General features: G+C 34.8%; 1 protein-coding gene across 2 annotated transcripts in view; it reads left to right on the forward strand.

Moving 5' to 3' along the window:
* The first annotated feature begins 441 nt into the window (after window positions 1-441).
* Window positions 442-21680, forward strand: part of LOC127844084 (delphilin-like) — a 39440-nt gene continuing 18201 nt past the window's right edge. Inside the window, exons 1-8 of one of the 2 annotated variants that reach the window (XM_052374053.1) lie at window positions 442-891; window positions 14335-14474; window positions 14889-14981; window positions 15215-15347; window positions 15527-15635; window positions 17244-17298; window positions 20149-20246; window positions 21483-21543. In XM_052374053.1, the coding sequence (XP_052230013.1) occupies window positions 14397-14474; window positions 14889-14981; window positions 15215-15347; window positions 15527-15635; window positions 17244-17298; window positions 20149-20246; window positions 21483-21543 (627 nt within the window). In that variant the 5' untranslated portion in view covers window positions 442-891; window positions 14335-14396. Of the gene's footprint in view, window positions 892-3979; window positions 4422-14334; window positions 14475-14888; window positions 14982-15214; window positions 15348-15526; window positions 15636-17243; window positions 17299-20148; window positions 20247-21482; window positions 21544-21680 lie in introns of those variants that run through there. The other variant, XM_052374052.1, reaches the window with a different exon arrangement.

Below are 21680 nucleotides of genomic sequence, written 5' to 3' on the forward strand. Positions count from 1 at the left end.
TTAGGAGATGTTATAGTTATATTAAGATTATTAGTTTGTAAATATGTAAAATTCTCACGGAATCTATTGATCTATAATCGAGAAATTATGAAAGATGTGCCAGTAAGTGTTGCATTAGAAGTGCATTTCAGTAAGATCTACCGGCTTCAAAATGATAAAATACCTTTTATTATATCTGAATTGATGAATATAATTTTAAAAATGAAATTTACCTCCCCAAATTAGCACCTTTGGGCCATTTTGCCATCTTGCTTTCATAGTAATTTTTACTTATTAAAAGATGCAAAACACATACACACAGGCACCCCTCACACTATTTATGCATTTGCAAATTAAACAGCTAAACAGCTTGTCATACCGCATAAAGCCCGCTAATTGAATTTTAAAGCGACCATAGACCGGAGATATATGTAATAATATACCTAGCTTCCGGGTTGTTGTCGCAAAAACGTACAAGCGGGCGAGACACTCGAGATGTCAAACGAGTTGCGCGGATACTGCTCAAGATTATCGGAACATTCATAATTTTAGATATTATTGTTCGCGGTGATTTTATTTGGGATATTAACACTGCTGCCAGGACAGGAAATGCACACATATTGATGATCGATTAAAATAAAACACGATAGAAAGAGAATCATTTAGTGCGCTAAAACAATTCAAGCATGAGTGTTGTACTTGATATTGTTAAAATATAATACAAAAGCTTTACACATGTGGTAGAGTTTGTTTTTAATTGGATTATCTTATTTTGCATTTTCATCCGGAGGAAAACGTGTGTTATAAACCACTGAACATGTAACTACAGTTTCGTGTCCCGCGGATGATATATCATCGTACATTGTACATGTTAGATTAAACCTGGAGGGAATAAGCTACATACCTTATCAGGTAACACGTTTAAAATTTATTCTTCTCCACTTAACATGCAAAACACATATCCAGCTGTTATCAGTATTATCGGACAGATATCATGTTACCTATATATGACATGCTGTAAAGACATTTCAATACATACGCAATAAATCAGTTCGAAAGCAGCCGCTTTTCGCCTCGTCTAAGCAGCAAACATGATTACATTATTAATAAACATTAATAGAATCATATGAGTCGTGTTCTGAGAAAACTGGGTTTAATGCATGTGCTTAAAGTGTCGTCCCAGATTAGAGTAAGCAGTCCGCACAGGCTAACCAGGGACGACACTTTCCGCCTTAAAGGGGCCTTTTCACAGATTTTGGCTTTTTTAACTTATTCATTAAATGCTTTATATCGATAAATGTAAACATTGGATCGTAAAAGCTCCAGTAAAAAATCAAGAATAAAATTAAAAAAAGGAAAAGAACATCGCCCGGACCAGGTTTCGAACCAGTGACCCCTGGAGTCCTGCCAGAGTCCTGAAGTAAAAACGCTTTAGCCTACTGAGCTATTCCGCCGAGTACACATATTGAACGTATTTTATACCTTATATAAGCAATCTTCGTAGTTTCACAAAATTTAACGACAAAAACAGAACTCTCCAAATTATTCAATCGTTTCGCGTTGCAACGCTTTATAATTTTTAGGTTTTAAAATCGTCAAAAGATGCATATAATGGCTCTATTAGACCATGGTAAATGTTCAGTATTACTGTTTCCTCACAAATATCATAACTAAAACGAAAATTTGCGAATCTGAAACAACTTTTTTCAATTTTGTCAATTTACCAAAGCGTGAAAAGATCCCTTTAAGTGGATTTTCGTGTAGAAGATACCAACTTTAAACGAAAAATACCATAAAAGCGGACTGCACAGGCTAATCTGGGACATTACTCTACGCACATTCATTAAGCTCAGTTTTCTCAGAACGCAACTCATTAACATGTAGTATGTATTGAAATGAAAATCTTCATACAAGTATTTTAGAAAATAGGTAATTTAATGTTTTCTTTACAAGTGTAAAGCATGTCGTTGCCAATCCAAACTACAATGTACAAATATTTGGTTACTTTCTTTGCATTCATGTTTTCGAGTTTATTTCGCCTTATTGGTGCAAAAAGGTACTATGTGCCTTGTAATTTCAATGTCACATGGTACATTTTGGCGCCAATGTGGCGTAAATTTAGTTTGTTTAAATTCTTGTACAAGTACATATAAGCTCCATGTATACTTGTTCATAGAATATATTAACGTGAGTCTAGAGATGCGTATGGCTTGCTTAGGATATTTCACTGACCGCAGAGAAACTCAACTGAGTCTTCTGTGAGTCCGAAGATACTGGCATTAGTTCGGAAATAGTTCTCTGAGATACTTTTATCTGTCCATAGATTAGGTGCATCCAGAGATACATCATTGAGTTCAGAGATACATATTTTATTCCAGAGATATGTCAATCAGTCCACTTATGCGATTCCAGAGATACTTTTATCAGTCCATAGATTTTGTATGTAAATCCCGAGATACTTATTTGAGTTCAGAGATTATTCTACATATATATCAATGGGACCATATTAACGTATGTGAGTCTAGTGAAACTTCTATCAATCCATAGATTTTAACGTGAGTCCAGAGATAGTTCTTCGAGTCTTCTATATATATTATTTGAGTCTAAAAATACTTTGATAAGGCTAGAAAAGTCCGTGGGTCCATATATTACAATATTGCGTGTAGATAAAAGTAGATTTAAATCTGTAAATGTATATATAATTATGTGAGTCTAGAGATATCAGTTAACTTCTAGATATACTTCTATCATTCCGTGTGAGATAAGCGATACCTCTTTAAGTCTACCTTTAATTCTCCTATAAGGCTCTATATATTTATGTACATGCGTATGTAGAGGTAATTTAACAGTCTACAGACACTAGTCCAACTTGTTTTAAAACATCGTATCGAAACATGGAAAGTATTAAGATTGACAGAAGGTTGATTATACGTATGCAAATCCTCCAGTATCCAACATTTACAAGCCAATTGATTTTATATTGTTTCATTTTTTTAAAGCGTTCAAACATTGTTGACATTATTATGCTATTTGATTTTAGTTTAAATCTTTTTATTTCATGTTAGCCCAGGGACCTATACAAACATGTATAGGTTCGTGATTAGCTCGATTGCATCGAAAGCCTTCGGTTTATTGAATTGCTCTAGAGTCCGTTTCGTAGGCACAACCAGTGCTTATTGTCTTTGGGATTTAAAGAATGCTACCACAGTGGGGATCGAACCCGTTACCTCCCGGTCAGTAGACAGACACTATCCACTACGCCACGGGGGTTGGGGTGGGGTGGAGGGCTGCGACGAAGATGTACAGTGGCTACCCTCTTAACTCCACAAGACCTCCAATGCTGCTGCATCGGCATTCAGCTGATATGAAGGATACTGACATAAATGATACTTATCAACCAAGAATGTAGTGACTGTTCGATTGATATAAACTGTTCAATGATTTTAAGTGAAATAAATTCTTTTTTTGTCATGTAATGGCATTTTTATATATTCATATATAGTGATAATACTCGTTCAAAGATCCTTAATGGATGAAGTCAGACAAAATGTTTAGGAGATGTTATAGTTATATTAAGATTATTAGTTTGTAAATATGTAAAATTCTCACGGAATCTATTGATCTATAATCGAGAAATTATGAAAGATGTGCCAGTAAGTGTTGCATTAGAAGTGCATTTCAGTAAGATCTACCGGCTTCAAAATGATAAAATACCTTTTATTATATCTGAATTGATGAATATAATTTTAAAAATGAAATTTACCTCCCCAAATTAGCACCTTTGGGCCATTTTGCCATCTTGCTTTCATAGTAATTTTTACTTATTAAAAGATGCAAAACACATACACACAGGCACCCCTCACACTATTTATGCATTTGCAAATTAAACAGCTAAACAGCTTGTCATACCGCATAAAGCCCGCTAATTGAATTTTAAAGCGACCATAGACCGGAGATATATGTAATAATATACCTAGCTTCCGGGTTGTTGTCGCAAAAACGTACAAGCGGGCGAGACACTCGAGATGTCAAACGAGTTGCGCGGATACTGCTCAAGATTATCGGAACATTCATAATTTTAGATATTATTGTTCGCGGTGATTTTATTTGGGATATTAACACTGCTGCCAGGACAGGAAATGCACACATATTGATGATCGATTAAAATAAAACACGATAGAAAGAGAATCATTTAGTGCGCTAAAACAATTCAAGCATGAGTGTTGTACTTGATATTGTTAAAATATAATACAAAAGCTTTACACATGTGGTAGAGTTTGTTTTTAATTGGATTATCTTATTTTGCATTTTCATCCGGAGGAAAACGTGTGTTATAAACCACTGAACATGTAACTACAGTTTCGTGTCCCGCGGATGATATATCATCGTACATTGTACATGTTAGATTAAACCTGGAGGGAATAAGCTACATACCTTATCAGGTAACACGTTTAAAATTTATTCTTCTCCACTTAACATGCAAAACACATATCCAGCTGTTATCAGTATTATCGGACAGATATCATGTTACCTATATATGACATGCTGTAAAGACATTTCAATACATACGCAATAAATCAGTTCGAAAGCAGCCGCTTTTCGCCTCGTCTAAGCAGCAAACATGATTACATTATTAATAAACATTAATAGAATCATATGAGTCGTGTTCTGAGAAAACTGGGTTTAATGCATGTGCTTAAAGTGTCGTCCCAGATTAGAGTAAGCAGTCCGCACAGGCTAACCAGGGACGACACTTTCCGCCTTAAAGGGGCCTTTTCACAGATTTTGGCTTTTTTAACTTATTCATTAAATGCTTTATATCGATAAATGTAAACATTGGATCGTAAAAGCTCCAGTAAAAAATCAAGAATAAAATTAAAAAAAGGAAAAGAACATCGCCCGGACCAGGTTTCGAACCAGTGACCCCTGGAGTCCTGCCAGAGTCCTGAAGTAAAAACGCTTTAGCCTACTGAGCTATTCCGCCGAGTACACATATTGAACGTATTATACCTTATATAAGCAATCTTCGTAGTTTCACAAAATTTAACGACAAAAACAGAACTCTCCAAATTATTCAATCGTTTCGCGTTGCAACGCTTTATAATTTTTAGGTTTTAAAATCGTCAAAAGATGCATATAATGGCTCTATTAGACCATGGTAAATGTTCAGTATTACTGTTTCCTCACAAATATCATAACTAAAACGAAAATTTGCGAATCTGAAACAACTTTTTTCAATTTTGTCAATTTACCAAAGCGTGAAAAGATCCCTTTAAGTGGATTTTCGTGTAGAAGATACCAACTTTAAACGAAAAATACCATAAAAGCGGACTGCACAGGCTAATCTGGGACATTACTCTACGCACATTCATTAAGCTCAGTTTTCTCAGAACGCAACTCATTAACATGTAGTATGTATTGAAATGAAAATCTTCATACAAGTATTTTAGAAAATAGGTAATTTAATGTTTTCTTTACAAGTGTAAAGCATGTCGTTGCCAATCCAAACTACAATGTACAAATATTTGGTTACTTTCTTTGCATTCATGTTTTCGAGTTTATTTCGCCTTATTGGTGCAAAAAGGTACTATGTGCCTTGTAATTTCAATGTCACATGGTACATTTTGGCGCCAATGTGGCGTAAATTTAGTTTGTTTAAATTCTTGTACAAGTACATATAAGCTCCATGTATACTTGTTCATAGAATATATTAACGTGAGTCTAGAGATGCGTATGGCTTGCTTAGGATATTTCACTGACCGCAGAGAAACTCAACTGAGTCTTCTGTGAGTCCGAAGATACTGGCATTAGTTCGGAAATAGTTCTCTGAGATACTTTTATCTGTCCATAGATTAGGTGCATCCAGAGATACATCATTGAGTTCAGAGATACATATTTTATTCCAGAGATATGTCAATCAGTCCACTTATGCGATTCCAGAGATACTTTTATCAGTCCATAGATTTTGTATGTAAATCCCGAGATACTTATTTGAGTTCAGAGATTATTCTACATATATATCAATGGGACCATATTAACGTATGTGAGTCTAGTGAAACTTCTATCAATCCATAGATTTTAACGTGAGTCCAGAGATAGTTCTTCGAGTCTTCTATATATATTATTTGAGTCTAAAAATACTTTGATAAGGCTAGAAAAGTCCGTGGGTCCATATATTACAATATTGCGTGTAGATAAAAGTAGATTTAAATCTGTAAATGTATATATAATTATGTGAGTCTAGAGATATCAGTTAACTTCTAGATATACTTCTATCATTCCGTGTGAGATAAGCGATACCTCTTTAAGTCTACCTTTAATTCTCCTATAAGGCTCTATATATTTATGTACATGCGTATGTAGAGGTAATTTAACAGTCTACAGACACTAGTCCAACTTGTTGACGCTCTCAAATATTAAGCTACTTTTTATATTGGTAGTATTTGGAGCATTTAGCCCATATAAAAATATATATAAATTCTTTGCGCGTCTTATAAATAAGACTATACAGACACGTGCTATGAGTATGGAAACACGCATGTCAAATGCTACATTTGTGAATCGAAAGATTCTTCTTTCTCGAACGAATCAATAATTATTTACTTTTGTGAGTTCGTGTGTGTGTAGAGATAAATTTGAGCATAGAAATGCTGTTGATGTTGTTCATAGTATCTATGAATTCTTTAGTGAGTTTACATGTACGTTTTGCGACTAGACAAGAGATACACGTATACTTGTAAAGAAATATGAGATTGGTTAAGGCCTGTGTATCAATGATTTATGAATGCGTATGAGATGTTTTCGTAAGCCTAAGGACAAGTTTAGCAATATAGATTTTGTATTTCCGTGTGTCTATAGGTGCATGTGCCAACATTTTTTGTACGTATGTTATTATGAAGAACCTGATATCGGTCTTGTAGAACTTATTTCGCCCAATTGTTGCAAAAGGGTACCGTGTGTTATTAGAATTCAATAGCACATGGTGCCTTTTGGTGCCTTTTTGCACCAATAGGGCGATTTAGTATCGAACATAATTATAAACCAAGTTGTTTTGAAAGTACTTTATTTTGTCTCAATGCAATTTAGCCATTTAAGGGATTATTTTATTTTATAGAGATAAAACAATAAGTCTATAATTACTTGTATCGTTGTACTGCTACTTGTAATTTTGGAGTTACACTTGTTGTTGTTGAGGTTTCATAGTGAAACGAATCCGAATGCAGTAAAGGTATACCTTTATAAAAATTGAACTTCTTTTATGCGCTGAAATAGGTCATCAATGCTTTGCAACGTCGATCATTCTTTGTAACACATCCTTATACTTAAACGCTGGGACAAATTTGAATAGCATGAACGTGTTAAATAAAGAAATTATTTCATGCTCAATAACTACAATACTTCCTGATCAAAACCACGTTTTTCTTGTATTAAACATGCCCACCCTTACGATCTTATCTTCAATTCAATCGGTCCGTAAAATTGCAAAATGATGACAAAAACCCCCTCCGCGTATCAAGTTGCATTTTCGATTGGGACCATTTTGTGATTTTATTTAAATTAAATTTATTATTAGATGTACACATACTTGTTTTCAATGATACTTTCGGTTGCTTGTTACTTGACCAAACATACATGTGGTTGGTAAGCAAGGATTATTGTTTATTATCTTTTAAGATTATTTTGCACAATACATGTAAAAAAACATTCCATGGTATGCATACACTTTTTTGTAAACGCGTAATATCGTATTCAAACTAAACACTTATTCTGCATAACAACTAAATTATAATTGAAAAACCGTACCTAAAAATCAAACAAACGTGTTCGAGGGACTGGGCATGTTTATGGTAGGTCGGGATACCAGAAAAACGCATATTTGTAACCCTAACTCTATTTATGCACTTACTGACGACATAATGTTAACATGAGCCGTGGTCCGTGAAAAGGGGGTTTAATGCATGTGCGGTAAGTGTCGTCCCTGATTAGCCATATCAATTTTATTAATAAATTGACCCCATGTAGTAACAGTCTACATGCACTGAAACCACTATCGTGGGCTATCGTAACCAAAACTCGGGTCTGCGTGACCGTAGTGTATGCCACGAGTCAGTTGAACACGTTTAAAAATGTCGTAGCTTAGAATGCAATACAGAGATTCTCCAAGAATCACACAACTGCCTGTACGAATGTGGTCACGAACGCTTGACAATTGATTTCTGAACTGCGGGAGATCGTATCCTAAATCGTAACGGTGTAAGAGCCATGGCTGAAAGAAGACTTTGTTGATGAAATTATTATGTAATAATTCATCCTTTTCTCACATAAGAGGCAAAGTAAAAATGGCGTTTGCAACCAGCATACAACCAGAACAGCCTGAGAGTAACTCGCAGTCTGTTCAGGTTTTATGCTGTTTGCTGCTCATCAGTAACTAAGGGTTGGAAATGAAGCCTTTAAAACTTGAATATAGTAAGAAATGTCTGTAATTAAATTTAACTTTTTAAGGGACTACAAATGCGTCAAAATACGTAGTGGTAAAGGGTTTACGAAAAAACAAACGCATATGATTGTAAGAGTAAGTGATAACCTAAACTCGCTTTATGCTAATTATAATATGTTAACGGGATAGCATGTTTTATTGCAAGTGAAGTTATTGTTCATTGGACCACTGAACTAATTATTCATCGGCTCACGTTTAAAGTAAAATACGCCAAAGTTTATTTACCGAATCCGAAAAATAGGAACATCGATTTTACCTCCTAAATGTTGATATAATAATGTCGACGAAGTGTCTTTAAGGGACCTTTTCACGTACGTTTTGGTAAATTGACAAAATAAAAAAATGTTTCAGATTCGCAAATTTTCGTTGTAGTTATGATATTTGTTATGAAACAGTAATACTGAACATTTACCATTGTGATCAAATTATAAAGCGTTGCAACACGAAATGATTGAATAATTTGGAGAGTTTTGTTGTTTTTATATTTGGTGACACTACGGGGATTGCTCGTATGAAGTATAAAATTCATAACATAACTCATTCTATGAGCACGGATGGCCGAGTGGTCTAAGCGATAGACTTTTACGCCAGGGTTCAGTGGTTCGAGCCCAGTCGAGGATTACTTTTTCTTTCTTTAATTTCGTACTTGTTCTTTACTTGAGCCTTTTAGATCCGATGTTTACATTTATCAATATAAAGCATTTACTTACAAACTTCAATACATGCCAAAATCTGTGAAAGGGTCCCTTTAAATACGTTTAATGAAGTTCGTTTTCGATTTTATATTTATTTTGGTCTTCGGTGATTTACCAGTATATGACAGGTGTTTCGTCATTCTTTAAAAATATGACTTTTTTTAGAAAAATTCTTGCGCAGGCTTCAGAAGAAAACAACATTATGTTACGGCGAGCAATAATGCAGCTCAAATTCTAACACACCCTCGATCTGTATGAAACCTAATAATACGATACGTATGCACTATAACAATACGGATGAAGCAATACGATATGTATGAAACTAATGCGTGGGGCAAATACCGGGTATTTACGACAACGACGTTACGAAATAGGATTAAATCGTACGTTTCTCGTTCGTCTGTATACTCGTACTCTTTATGTTATATACGAATGTTAGGTTTCCCTTTCTGATTCGTGTAAATTGAAATAATAATACTTATACTTGTATAAAGCAACTATCATTTATAAATTCAAGAACAGCATTATCAGCCGAAATAATATGCAATTCGTCGTATATAAGAACGGGATCCATACATTCGATGCACTAAATAGCTTAACATATTAACTTTTGAAACGAGTACGTTTCAAAGTTTTCAAACGGATCAACGTTCTTATTTAAAACGTATATATCAAGTAAATTAAAAAGTATCTTTACTATTCAAGCAAACATTATTGTATATATTAATTTAATTATATCAGACAGACAGACAGACAGACAGACAGACAGACAGACAGACAGACAGACAGACAGACAGACAGACATACAGACAGACAGACAGACAGCAGACAGACAGACAGACAGACAGACAAGACAGACAGACAGACAGACAGACAGACAGACAGACAGACAGACAGACAGACAGACAGACAGACAGACAGACAGACAGACAGACAGACAGACAGACAGACAGACAGACAGACAGACAGACAGACAGACAGACAGAACAGACAGACAGACAGACAGACAGACAGACAGACAGACAGACAGACAGACAGACAGACAGACAGACAGACAGACAGACAGACAGACAGACTTATACCAAAGTACATCGTCTTAATACACAAATATACATATATTCGTGCCAATGTTATTAATTTTCCAACTGGGTACCTTTAAAGATAAAGACTCGCCGTGTTCTTTGTAAAGTCAAAATGTTACGTCGATTGCACACAACGTTTGATCGTAACGTAAACATAACGTTGACAGTGAACACGGTAAAATCAATCTCGAAATGTTTCCGCCGTCAAAAATGTACCCCTAGAGGGAAATCGCGCGTTGATTAATCATGCGTTTAGCAAGAAGACAAGTTTAATGAACGTTACATTTGAACGCCGTTATCTACACGTTTCTGTCGACGTAATCATCATAAATTATTATCAATTAAACGTATAGTAAGTAGGTCATTTGTTGACACATATAACGGGTGTTGTTACTTTTTGTGCTGAAGCAGTTACTACTACTTCTAATTTAGACTACTGCTGCAACAGCAGCTACTAATATAGCCATATATTTCACTAGTAGTGGCAGTAGTAGTAGTAGTAGTAGTAGTAGTAGTAGTAGTAGTAGTAGTAGTAGTAGTAGTAGTAGTAGTAGTAGTAGTAGTAGTAGTAGTAGTAGAAGTGTAGCAGTAGTAGAAGTAGTAGCAGCAGCAGCAGCCGATGCAGCAACAGCAACAGCAGCAGCAGCAGTAGCAGTAGCAGTAGCAGTAGTAGAAGTAGTAGTAGTAGTAGTTGTAGTCGTCGTTGTCGTAGCCGTAGTAGTAGTCGTAGTAGTAGTAGTAGAAGTAGCAGAAGCAGCAGCAGTAGCAGTAGCAATAGTAGTAGTAGTAGAAGTAATAGTGGTAGTAGTGGTAGTAGTAATAGTAGTAGTAGCAGTAGAAGCAGTAGTACTAGCAGTTCCACTACTGCTATCACTACCACCACCTCGTCATCACCACCACCACAACCACCACCACTGCAATCACCACCCCCACTACCGCCGTCACTGCCGCCATCACAACTACCACTACATCTCCTGCTACCACTTTTACTACTTCTACTACAATCACTAATATTACCATTACAACAATAACTACAATTACGTCCTGCTACAAATAAAATAGTACAGCTTCAAAGAGTCTTTATGGAAAAAGTCATAAAAATGACCTTGGCCTTCACGTGAACTCAGCTTTATCTTATACCTTAATTCAATAAACGCCCTAGCAGGGATACGCCTAATATCTGATAATAATTGAACCCCGTATGAGTTTCTGATATATTTTACGTTCTAGTCTCTTTACCAATGATGATTTCCCATCCAAAGTAAATTCTTATTTGTTAAGGCCCAACATTCATAAATACTCGATTGTGTACGCGTCGCTGGTGTAACTTAAATTATGAATCCGGATCATATTAAGCTATGATAATTCAATATAAATATAAACAGAAGCAAACTATAGGTAAGGATGGAAATACGTAAACAAATTTCTTCGTTGGTTATTTCCATGACTATGAAATATCGGATTTCCTATTATGAAGATCAAGAAACTTGTTTACTGTTTCGCAAAAATGAGGATGACAAAAATGAGTCGACTTAAAATACAACAACAAATTACAACACTGTACAAAATGACCTAAATATTAAAACTGTTTTTGTGTGAAAGATGATGGAGATATCAATTGGGGGAATCTTTTATGGTGTTTTTTTATAGCTGACTGACCTTTTTATCATTTGTGGTTAGATACGTTTATCATAAGACGCATCCATGTATAGATATCCAGCCTTGAATCTGTTCATATACTAATACACGTTTCTACTTACAGATATATTTAACTTATCAGGAAGTATTAGTATAGTAACTCGAGTCTCTATTAAAACCATTAAAGGGAACTGTTCACAGATTTTGGCATGTATTGAAGTTTGCCAATAAATGATTTTTATTGATAAATGTTAACATTAAATTACGAAAGAAAAGTAACCCTCAACTGGGGTCGAACCACTGACCCCTGGAGTAAAAGTATAACGCTTAGACCACTCGGGCATCCGTTCTCAAGCAATGAGTGATGTATGTTATACTTTATATAAGCAATCCTCGTAGTATCACAAAATATAACGACAACAACAGAACTCTCCAAATTATTCAATCATTTCGCGTTTGCTACGCTTAAACTTTCAGGTTCTTAAATCGGCATAAGATTCATATGATGGATATTTTAGAGCACATGTGGTTGGCGTGTTGCTATGATAATAATCAGTAAAAACATCATTTTGAATGAAACATAGTCAAATTATAACAAAATATCAAGTTCTATGAAAAAAATATCACTATCAAATATGTATATATAACAAGGTATTCAACTCAAAATGATCCGAAAATATGGTGCATTGCTTTGAACAGATCGTCGATGAGTAGGTCACGCGAGTTGTGTATCGTGTTATTTCTTAAAATTTGACCCAGCAATTGTAAAAATATGGCAAGATATGTAAATTTCCAGAAAGGAAATTTATTTCTCCGTTTAATAAGACCGAGTCCATGGAAATCGCAGCACAATTGATAATGGCTGTTCAAAGCGATGCACTCTATTTACTGGTCATTTTGATTTGAATACCTCAAAGACCCTGATCAGTCCGCACAGGCTAATCAGGGACGACACTTTCCGCTTTTATGGTATTTTTAGTTAAAATAAAGTCCCTCCTTACCGAAAATCAAGTTTAAGCGGAAAGTGTCGCCCCTGAGTAGCCTGTGCGGACTGCACAGGCTAATCTGGGACGACGCTTTACGCACATGCATTATGCCCTGTTTTCTCAGAACACGACTCATATAGATATTCAGCCATGAATCTGTTCAAATACTTGTTCACGTTTCGGCTTACAGATATATTTAACTAATCAGGAAGTATTAGTATTGTAACTCCAGTCTATTTTAACTCCATTCAAACATATTTTACGCTTTACTCTATAGGTATTTGTTTTATGTGATTTTTTTACTTATTTAAATACCGAATTTTAAGAGTCTACAACTCGAAGCATAAAAGTTTTGTTCTTAATTATTGTTTTAAGTTGATTCTATTCTATTAAACACTTTTGAGCAAACACACACAGCAAAATGAACACCTGACGAGTACGTTTCATAGTCAATGTGCAATGTATATAAGTGCTTTTTAGATATGCACCGGTACAATGAAAACACGTGCTAGCTCGTCTTCAATTCAAACATGTATTAAACAGGAAACTATTATATTGCAAGGTTATGTGATTGCTACTGATTAAAAACCCCTAAAAGATCAGTTTCGTCGATATTACTCAGTAGAAACGATATGCTAGCGGCTCATATCTCATAGAAGGAATGTTTGAAATGCTTGAATTGCATCCTTACGTATGTGACTAACATCACCCAATATGGTGACCAGCATCTGCATGGCGATCATTTCTTTGATGTTGATAACACCTGACGATGACTAACATGTACGCAAGAAGTACGTTGGCATCATCATCATTATAAGCAACATCAGACGCAGCATTAGCAGCCGCATCATATTCATCATCACCACTACCATTATTATCAACCACACCAACTTTATAATCAGCTCAATCATCATCACCATCATCATTCTCATCATCATCATCATCATCATCATCATCATCATCATCATCATCATCATCATCATCATTCTCATCATTCTCATCATCATCATCATCATCATCATCATCATCATCATTCTCATCATTCTCATCATCATCATCATCATCATCATCATCATCATCATCATCATCATCATCACCATCATCATTATCATCATCATCATCATCATCATCATCATCATCATCATCATCACCATCATCATCATCATCATCATCATCATCGTCGTCGTCGTCGTCGTCGTCGTCATAATCATCATCATCATTATCATTATCATCATCATCCTCCTCCTCCTCCTCATCATCATCACCATCATCGTCATCATCACCACCATCACCATCATAATCATCATCATTATCATCATCTTCTTCTTCTTCAATTTCTTCTTCCTCCTCGTCGTCCTTGTCACTATTCGCCTGTTTTTTGTCTTTCTTCACCAGCAACTTTGAAAACTTCAAACAAAGTTTAAACTATTGTTTTATAAATTCTGACATGCTTTCAGTGATACAGACGATGATGGATACTATAGCCTAAAGTCGGTTTCAGCAACTTTATACGTATAGAATGGCGGACCTGTTTACGCTTGACTCCTCCCATAATTTTGGCATCTACACAAAGTCCGGGAAGAGGTCCATTTTTCAGGTAAGTTTCGGTGTTTCATCATAAACCATTTATTCAACATGCGTTTGCTTATTGATATTGAAGGATAATCAATGGTCAAAGGCAACAGGATTGTTATTTTTAAAATTCTTACCTTTTTTGTTTGTCGCAATAAGACGATCTGGTAAAATCTAGATAACAAAGAAATAACCAATTTGTATTATTTTTGTGCAAATTAATTTTCAAGGTCAAACCGACTTTTGATGATATGATCGGATTTATTTAGCAGTACTAGTGCTGTAAGAAGTGTTGTTGTTAGCCGAAACTTATTTTTTTAATTTGGCGTTTGATCCCCGAAAATTACGCGTTGCCTTAATGTAAAAATAAGGAAAATTAAGCGTCAAAAATGTTTGATTACCAATGATGTCGTAAATTAATATTTAATTTTGTTTGCAGATCGATTTCCAAGACAAGAAGATAAGCGTGATAGAGCGCGGCAAAATTGGCAAAGCATACGACTTTCACAATGTGGAAAACTACGACTCAGAAGTATGGGGCTTTGAATGATGATATTATTTTAATATCAAATAAGTGATTTCACGAGGGTTCTTTAAACATGTATATCCTATGTTTTACATATTAAAATCATTTAAATGCGAAGTTTCTGAATCAGTTTATTATCATCCTCATGTGTATTAAGAGGACTCCGATTGAAACCCTACATATGTACAAATAGAAGTACATGTAGTTCTCTTTTATCGAAGTTTATATATTTTCCTCAGGACAGTCTCCATATTGTCATACGTTTTCGTGGCAACAAGACGTTTGAGTTCGACGCAGACACAGCAGAAGAGAAATATACAATATGTCGTCTGCTGGGAATGATCCTAGCTCCGGACCCTGCGGATTCAGATAGTTAGTTTCGAATATCTCGCTATAGGGAAATAGTTAATTATGATTAATTAATAGTTTATTTAAATAATTATTTTGAATTAATTGTATTTAGTTAATATTTTAGTTAAATAATTATTTGAAAGTTTCTTATAATATTTTTTTTATAAAGAACATATTTCAAACGTGTCGTCTGTCTTCAGTCATAAGGCGGGAAAAGGGATCGAATGGCTCACTCAGCACGACGAAACAGGTGATCAAAGAGGGACACGTGGACAAGAAGGGGAACACAAAGATACCAACGTGGTCCAAGTAAACATATATGTTATTATATTCCTTTCGTTTATGTTTGTTTATCACTGCGGTTCATTAATATATATTTTTTATTTTATTCAAGTTTGTCTGAAAACATTATCAGATAAAACTAGTTCGAAGATTTTCAAAAAGAGCTGTGAATGGACTGTAAATCCACGAGTATAAAATATCGACGTAGCGGTGATCAGAAAATATGATTTGTTTGCACAAGGTAGCAAAACTGAAATATCCACTCTAAACTGTTATACTGGGCCCTTGTCACCGAAATACAAACATAAAGATAACGCTGGTGTTGCAACGGAAATAAATCAAACCACGGGTAGTCTCAATAGACTGTTTGAAATCGACGCGAAGCGAACAATTGTTTTTGTTTACCGAAAGGAGAGTGTCTAACGCATTTGATATTAAGAAGTTTTATTTCCGAAAAAAATATCAAAAAATGAATTATGCCAAATATTCTCATTTCCATATTTTGTATTTTAAGTATGAACTTAAATCGTTAACGAAACAAATAGCGTTAACGGATGGCGGGTCATAAATTATTAGTTTATCGTGGCCTGTAAAGTAAAACATATTCCATGTGATTCCAGTTCTCGAAATAAAACAATGTCCGCATGCTGAAATGGCTCAATAGCGTATACATGTATATATCTACTCATATTCCGGGGGCGGGGGTACATTTAGATTTAAGTTATGTTTTCTTCCAAGCATAGAACGTGAGTTGATCCGACATAATAAACGGGTACTCAATTTAGAGGGGAAAAAACGTGTCTTGAAACAAATAGTTGAAGGCAATATAGCAAGTAAATAGACAACTGCGTGGTTTTAATAGACTGCTGCGATCTGTGCATTATGTCGAACACATAGTTCGTACAATGTGTATACCGGTACTCGGTTTGTGAATTGAACGCAAAGACTTGACGCCACACATGCAATTTATATTATGTAGAAATTAACATTTGAAGTACTTGTTTGATGCTTACTCTTAACATTAATCGCGTTGTTGTCGCATAATTATTCCATATTATATAAAGTGTTTTAGCTGTGTATGTTCTGATATAACATGGAAATGCATAATAGTCGCTAATTTGCTTTTGTCTTTTGATACATAGCTGCAAGTAAATGCCAAGACATTAACTTTTCTCGTAAGCGTTTGAAGTTTACGTACATAAAGTATATGTGCACATCTTTGTTCTTATAAAGGCGTGAACACATTTAAAAGCATAGTAGGGAACATTGAATACTTAAAATATACTATTTCGTACAATTATTGACCAGCAGGACATTGAATAGATCTGATATTCACTGGTAAAAAACGCCTAATCGTGACGCAGTTGATTTTGTTGTTTTCTGGCGTTTGTGTTTTTATTTGCAGGCATTTTTATTGTTGTTTCCAGGCGAAAGTGTGTTTTTTTTCTTCAAGCGAGTGTATTGTTTTTTCACTTGTATTTGCTGTTGTTTCTTGGCTTTTTTCTGTTGTTTATTTTACGCGTTGTGTTGTTGTTTTCAGGTGCTTGTGTTGTTGTAATTCGCTTGTGTTTTTTTCTCCGTATGTGTTTTTCAACGTTTGTATTTTGTTGTTAGTATGTTTTGTATTTGTTTCAGACGGCGGTTACAGGTTTGCCCGGGAGAGTTTTCGTACTACAAGCCCGGATATGAGGTAATTGTTGGATTGTAATGTTCTGAACCGCGGTTATATTAAATATTTATATACACATCAACAAATGCGAAATATTTTAAATGCATGGCGATGAAAAATAATTGCTTAACATTTTTTTAATAATAGTTTTTTAAGTAATCAATAAACACAACTTGTCAACGTTTGTGTTTGTTTCAAATAAACGAACAGAAGTGTTCGGTATTGATTTAATGTTTATCAAAGCAATTAAGCATACTACCATTTTTGAAATAGGTTTTGTAAGGTATCTTACAAGGTCAGCATGACATGATTAAAACAAAAGATGTGTTCAGTAAACGAGTTGCCATATAGTAGAAAACAAATGCGTTCATACAGAGCGGTAACCATGTGTCGTGATGCTCAAAATCATAATACACCATCGCGCAATGTCAACAAAAACAAGTAAGCTTAATACATATATAGATAAACGCTATTAGACAAACGGATTTGCACTTTTAATGGAACTTAGCAGATTTTCGTTTTAAATGTCGTTAAATTTTGTATCGGGTATGCGTGTTATCATGCTTGTTTAAATATATTATACTTTCTTATGAGAATGTGTGTATTTTGTATGCTGTAAATGTGTCATTCTGTGAACATACTTTCTTTTGAGAATATGTGTATTTTTTATACTGTAAATGTGTCATCCTTTGAAAAATTCCCTTTAATATACGGTTTAATTATGGTTTTTGAGCGTGTCATTGAAAAAAAATAATTCTGATGGTATCGTATGACGTGCGCGCACTAAAGCACGTTTATTCATTATCAGTGCATTTTGTAATTCCTTAATTGTATATATGCATATATTTACTATACAGTTGTTATTGGATGGAAAAGAGTTTAATTTAAAATTTTAAAACGTGCAGAATTTTAAATATGCCTATTAAGCTTTAAATTGTTGATTTAATTTTTATGTTTCACATTAACTTGTTTCATTACGAGTGAATAATGTCAGTTCTGATATTCGGGGGATTTAAACGGATTTTTGTTATCATAAAATTATATATAAATTCTATATACTTGTAAAGGTCAGTGGGTCGTGGAAAAGTTATCAGTAATCTTAATGCAATTTTATGAATATATTATCCAGCAGAAAAATTGTAACGCGATGTATATTTACTACTCACAATATATTCTTACAAAAAAACAACAACAACAGAAACACACAGATGTAATTATATTCATGCCCATGAACTGGATTTCAATGTTAACCCAATTATAGATAAGTTCGCTGCAATTGTAAACAAGATCATCCATCAAACTAAAGTGTGTAAAAATTAATCAGCCCGGTGGTTATGTGAGCCGCGCTCTGTTAAAAGGGTGTTTAATGCATGTGCGTTAAGTGTTGTCCCAGATTAGCCTGTGCAGTCGCCACAGGCTAATCAGGGACGACACTTTCCGCCAAAACTAGATTTTTGCTAAGGAGAGACTTTCTTAAAACGAAAAATATCATAAAAGCAGAAAGTTTCGTCCCAGGTTAGCCTTTACGCACATGTATTAAACCCCTTTTTTACAGAGCACGGCCCATGTCATCAGTTTTCAGTTTTAATCCTGATTAATTTTTATAACATACTTCTGGTATATTTTGTAAGAGGAACATGCGGAACTCGCATACCCCCCCCCCCCCCCTCTCACCCCACACATTGTTCCACCGTTAATTATCTTATCTTAAATCATATGCCGCTCGATTGAGTAAGCTCGCAATACTTTATATATTTAAAATTAGCATTTTGGTCGCATGATTGTGTTCTTTTATCACCATAAATTGCAAAGTAAACAGGCTGTCATTCCGTCATAAATATTTCGATTTCCTTTTAATTTCATGTTACAGAGACACACTATATGTATTGGCAGCCTTATTTCTTTTTTTCAAATAAATAGTTTCACCCCTTTAAGATTTAACTTCCGTTTCTGTGCCTGCCTGACGACACTATTATGGATCGTTTAAGATTTTAATGGCGTATTTTACACAATATAATCATAAACACTATAATATTATGGATCGTTCTGTGTTTTGCAATCGCATTTTAACACAATGAATAATACACACTGCATCATAATGGATGGTTTAATGTTTTGTTATCCCATTTTAAAAGCAAATAAACTTGTACTTCCTTAAGTAAGAGTGATTTCTTCAATTAGAAAACCCGCTCGTGATGCGGCTTGTGCATGTACAAATTGTGTTCAGATTTGACATGATAATTAAGTCGCGTTCTGAGAAAACTGGGTTTAATGAATGTGCGTAAAGTGTCGTCCCAGATAAGCCTGTGCAGTTTGCACAGGCTAATCAGGGACGACACTTTCCGCTTTTATTGTATTTTTCGTTTAAAGGAAGTCTCTTCTACACGAAAATCCAGTTAAGGCGGAAAGTGTCGTACCTGATTAGCCTGTGCAAACTGCACAGGCTAATCTGGGACGACACTTTACGCACATGCATTAATACCAGTTTTCTCAAAACACGATTCACATTATATTCTTGTAAATGTACGTTTATATCTTGCAAAATAATAGCTTTGTTTTTTATCGGACTTATTCGCGAACACTCGATTTGAAGACGTGGCGTCTGCAATATTTATGTTCAATGCATTACTGAGCTTTTCCATTTTAATCATTATCTGTAAGCAATCCATTTTTCACTTAGGTCACAAACATTTATCCGGACTTGAGGGGAAAATTCACCGTGTTCGGCTGTGATGAATAAGTTTTGGAACATTTTTTAACCGTTCAACAATGCATTTATCGTCAAATATCAATGTTTTCAAAGCACGTAGCTTTTGCAAAATTAAACGGTTAACGTGAAGTGGCCCTTTAAAAGCATGTTGATCATTTCAGGTAGCCTTAAATCTCGTCCAGCTGTGGGAAAACTCGACGACAATCAGCATACATGGCAACAACGGGTTGTGCGTGTCTGTCCGAGACAGGACTTACTAGTAAGTGTATTTTCCGTACCAGGGGTACATTTAAGTATACTTAAGGGTACAGGGGGTACACTTAAGTAGTACCCGCGTCGACAGTGACCAAACGAGCGTAAGTAGAACGTCTACAACTCGGGGAATGACCGATCACAGAAAGCAAGCACCATAATATAATATTATAGATATATGATAGACATTATAGAGAAAATATTACTGGTAAAGGCCGAAAGCTATCATATGGGAGCGTTAATAATACTTAGCATATATATGTACAGAATGGCACTTTCTAGATTAAGAGTCTCTGCACATAAGCTTAAAGTTGAAACGGGTAGATGGCAAAAACCAATAGCTATTCCTTATGAAGAAAGAAAATGTACTTTATGCAATGTCTTAGAAGACGAATACCACTTTGTTATGGAGTGTACATTATATACTGATGTAAGAAAAGCTTATTTAAAACCATGTTATTACGTAATATGTTAAAGTTTATAGATTTATTGACCTCTCAAAATAGCAATATAGTTAAAAATTTAGCTATGTTTATTTTTAAAGCATGGGAAATAAGAAACACTTATAATACGTATTATGATTAGGGTAGGACTTTTGTATATACTTATGCACAGCCTCTTGCTGTATATTGTCTTATAAAATATCCAATACTTTGCTTTACATTGTACCGATGTATTTTTGATGTCTATGATTCGAATGACCTGTGACTTTGTGTTTTTGCTTATTGTATTTGATATTTCATGTATACTCATGGGCATATTGCCTACTGTATTATCTAATAAACTAAACTAAAACTATAAACCACAAATGTAAACCATGGTACTATCATTGTACTGACCATGCGGAACGGCGACAGAATACAGACGACTTGGTGGGGTCAATTTTCACTTTTAGAATTTATACACGAGAGCAGACTGTCGGAAAATTGTCCGCCATATCGTCAACGCTGTAGAATAAAATACTGGAGGAGAGATTATTTGAAATGCATCTCTTTTAAGCGTATCAAACGCATACATAGTCATGGTTCTCAGAAAATTATTACGAACCGGGTAACAGCTATAAATTTAATAGGTATATGTAGCGAGTTATTTTTCTTACATCATATATTTATGGTAGTTATTTTATACCTGGTCCAGTAAAAAATTCCCCTCGCCGTTCTACATTTTAGTTATATGAGACAGGGGAGATCATTAGTACATTAACTTAATTGGAACACAAGAATGCTCTCCCTTTCTCTTACAGTTTTCGCGTTAATTCTGAAAAAGGCGTCAATATTGAAGAAGAGAGGGATGCATGGATTAAGGTACGTATTGCCAAACAAGAAATGAATCGACATTTTGACTAGTATCCATTTTCAAATTAACGGTTAATCTTCATAAACAGTCGGGTTTGATGCTACCTTATTTATTATATGAGTCGTGCTCGGTGAAAAAGAGGGTT

Source organism: Dreissena polymorpha, chromosome 9 (genome assembly GCF_020536995.1).
Source record: "Dreissena polymorpha isolate Duluth1 chromosome 9, UMN_Dpol_1.0, whole genome shotgun sequence".
Taxonomy (NCBI): Eukaryota; Metazoa; Mollusca; class Bivalvia; order Myida; family Dreissenidae; genus Dreissena; species Dreissena polymorpha.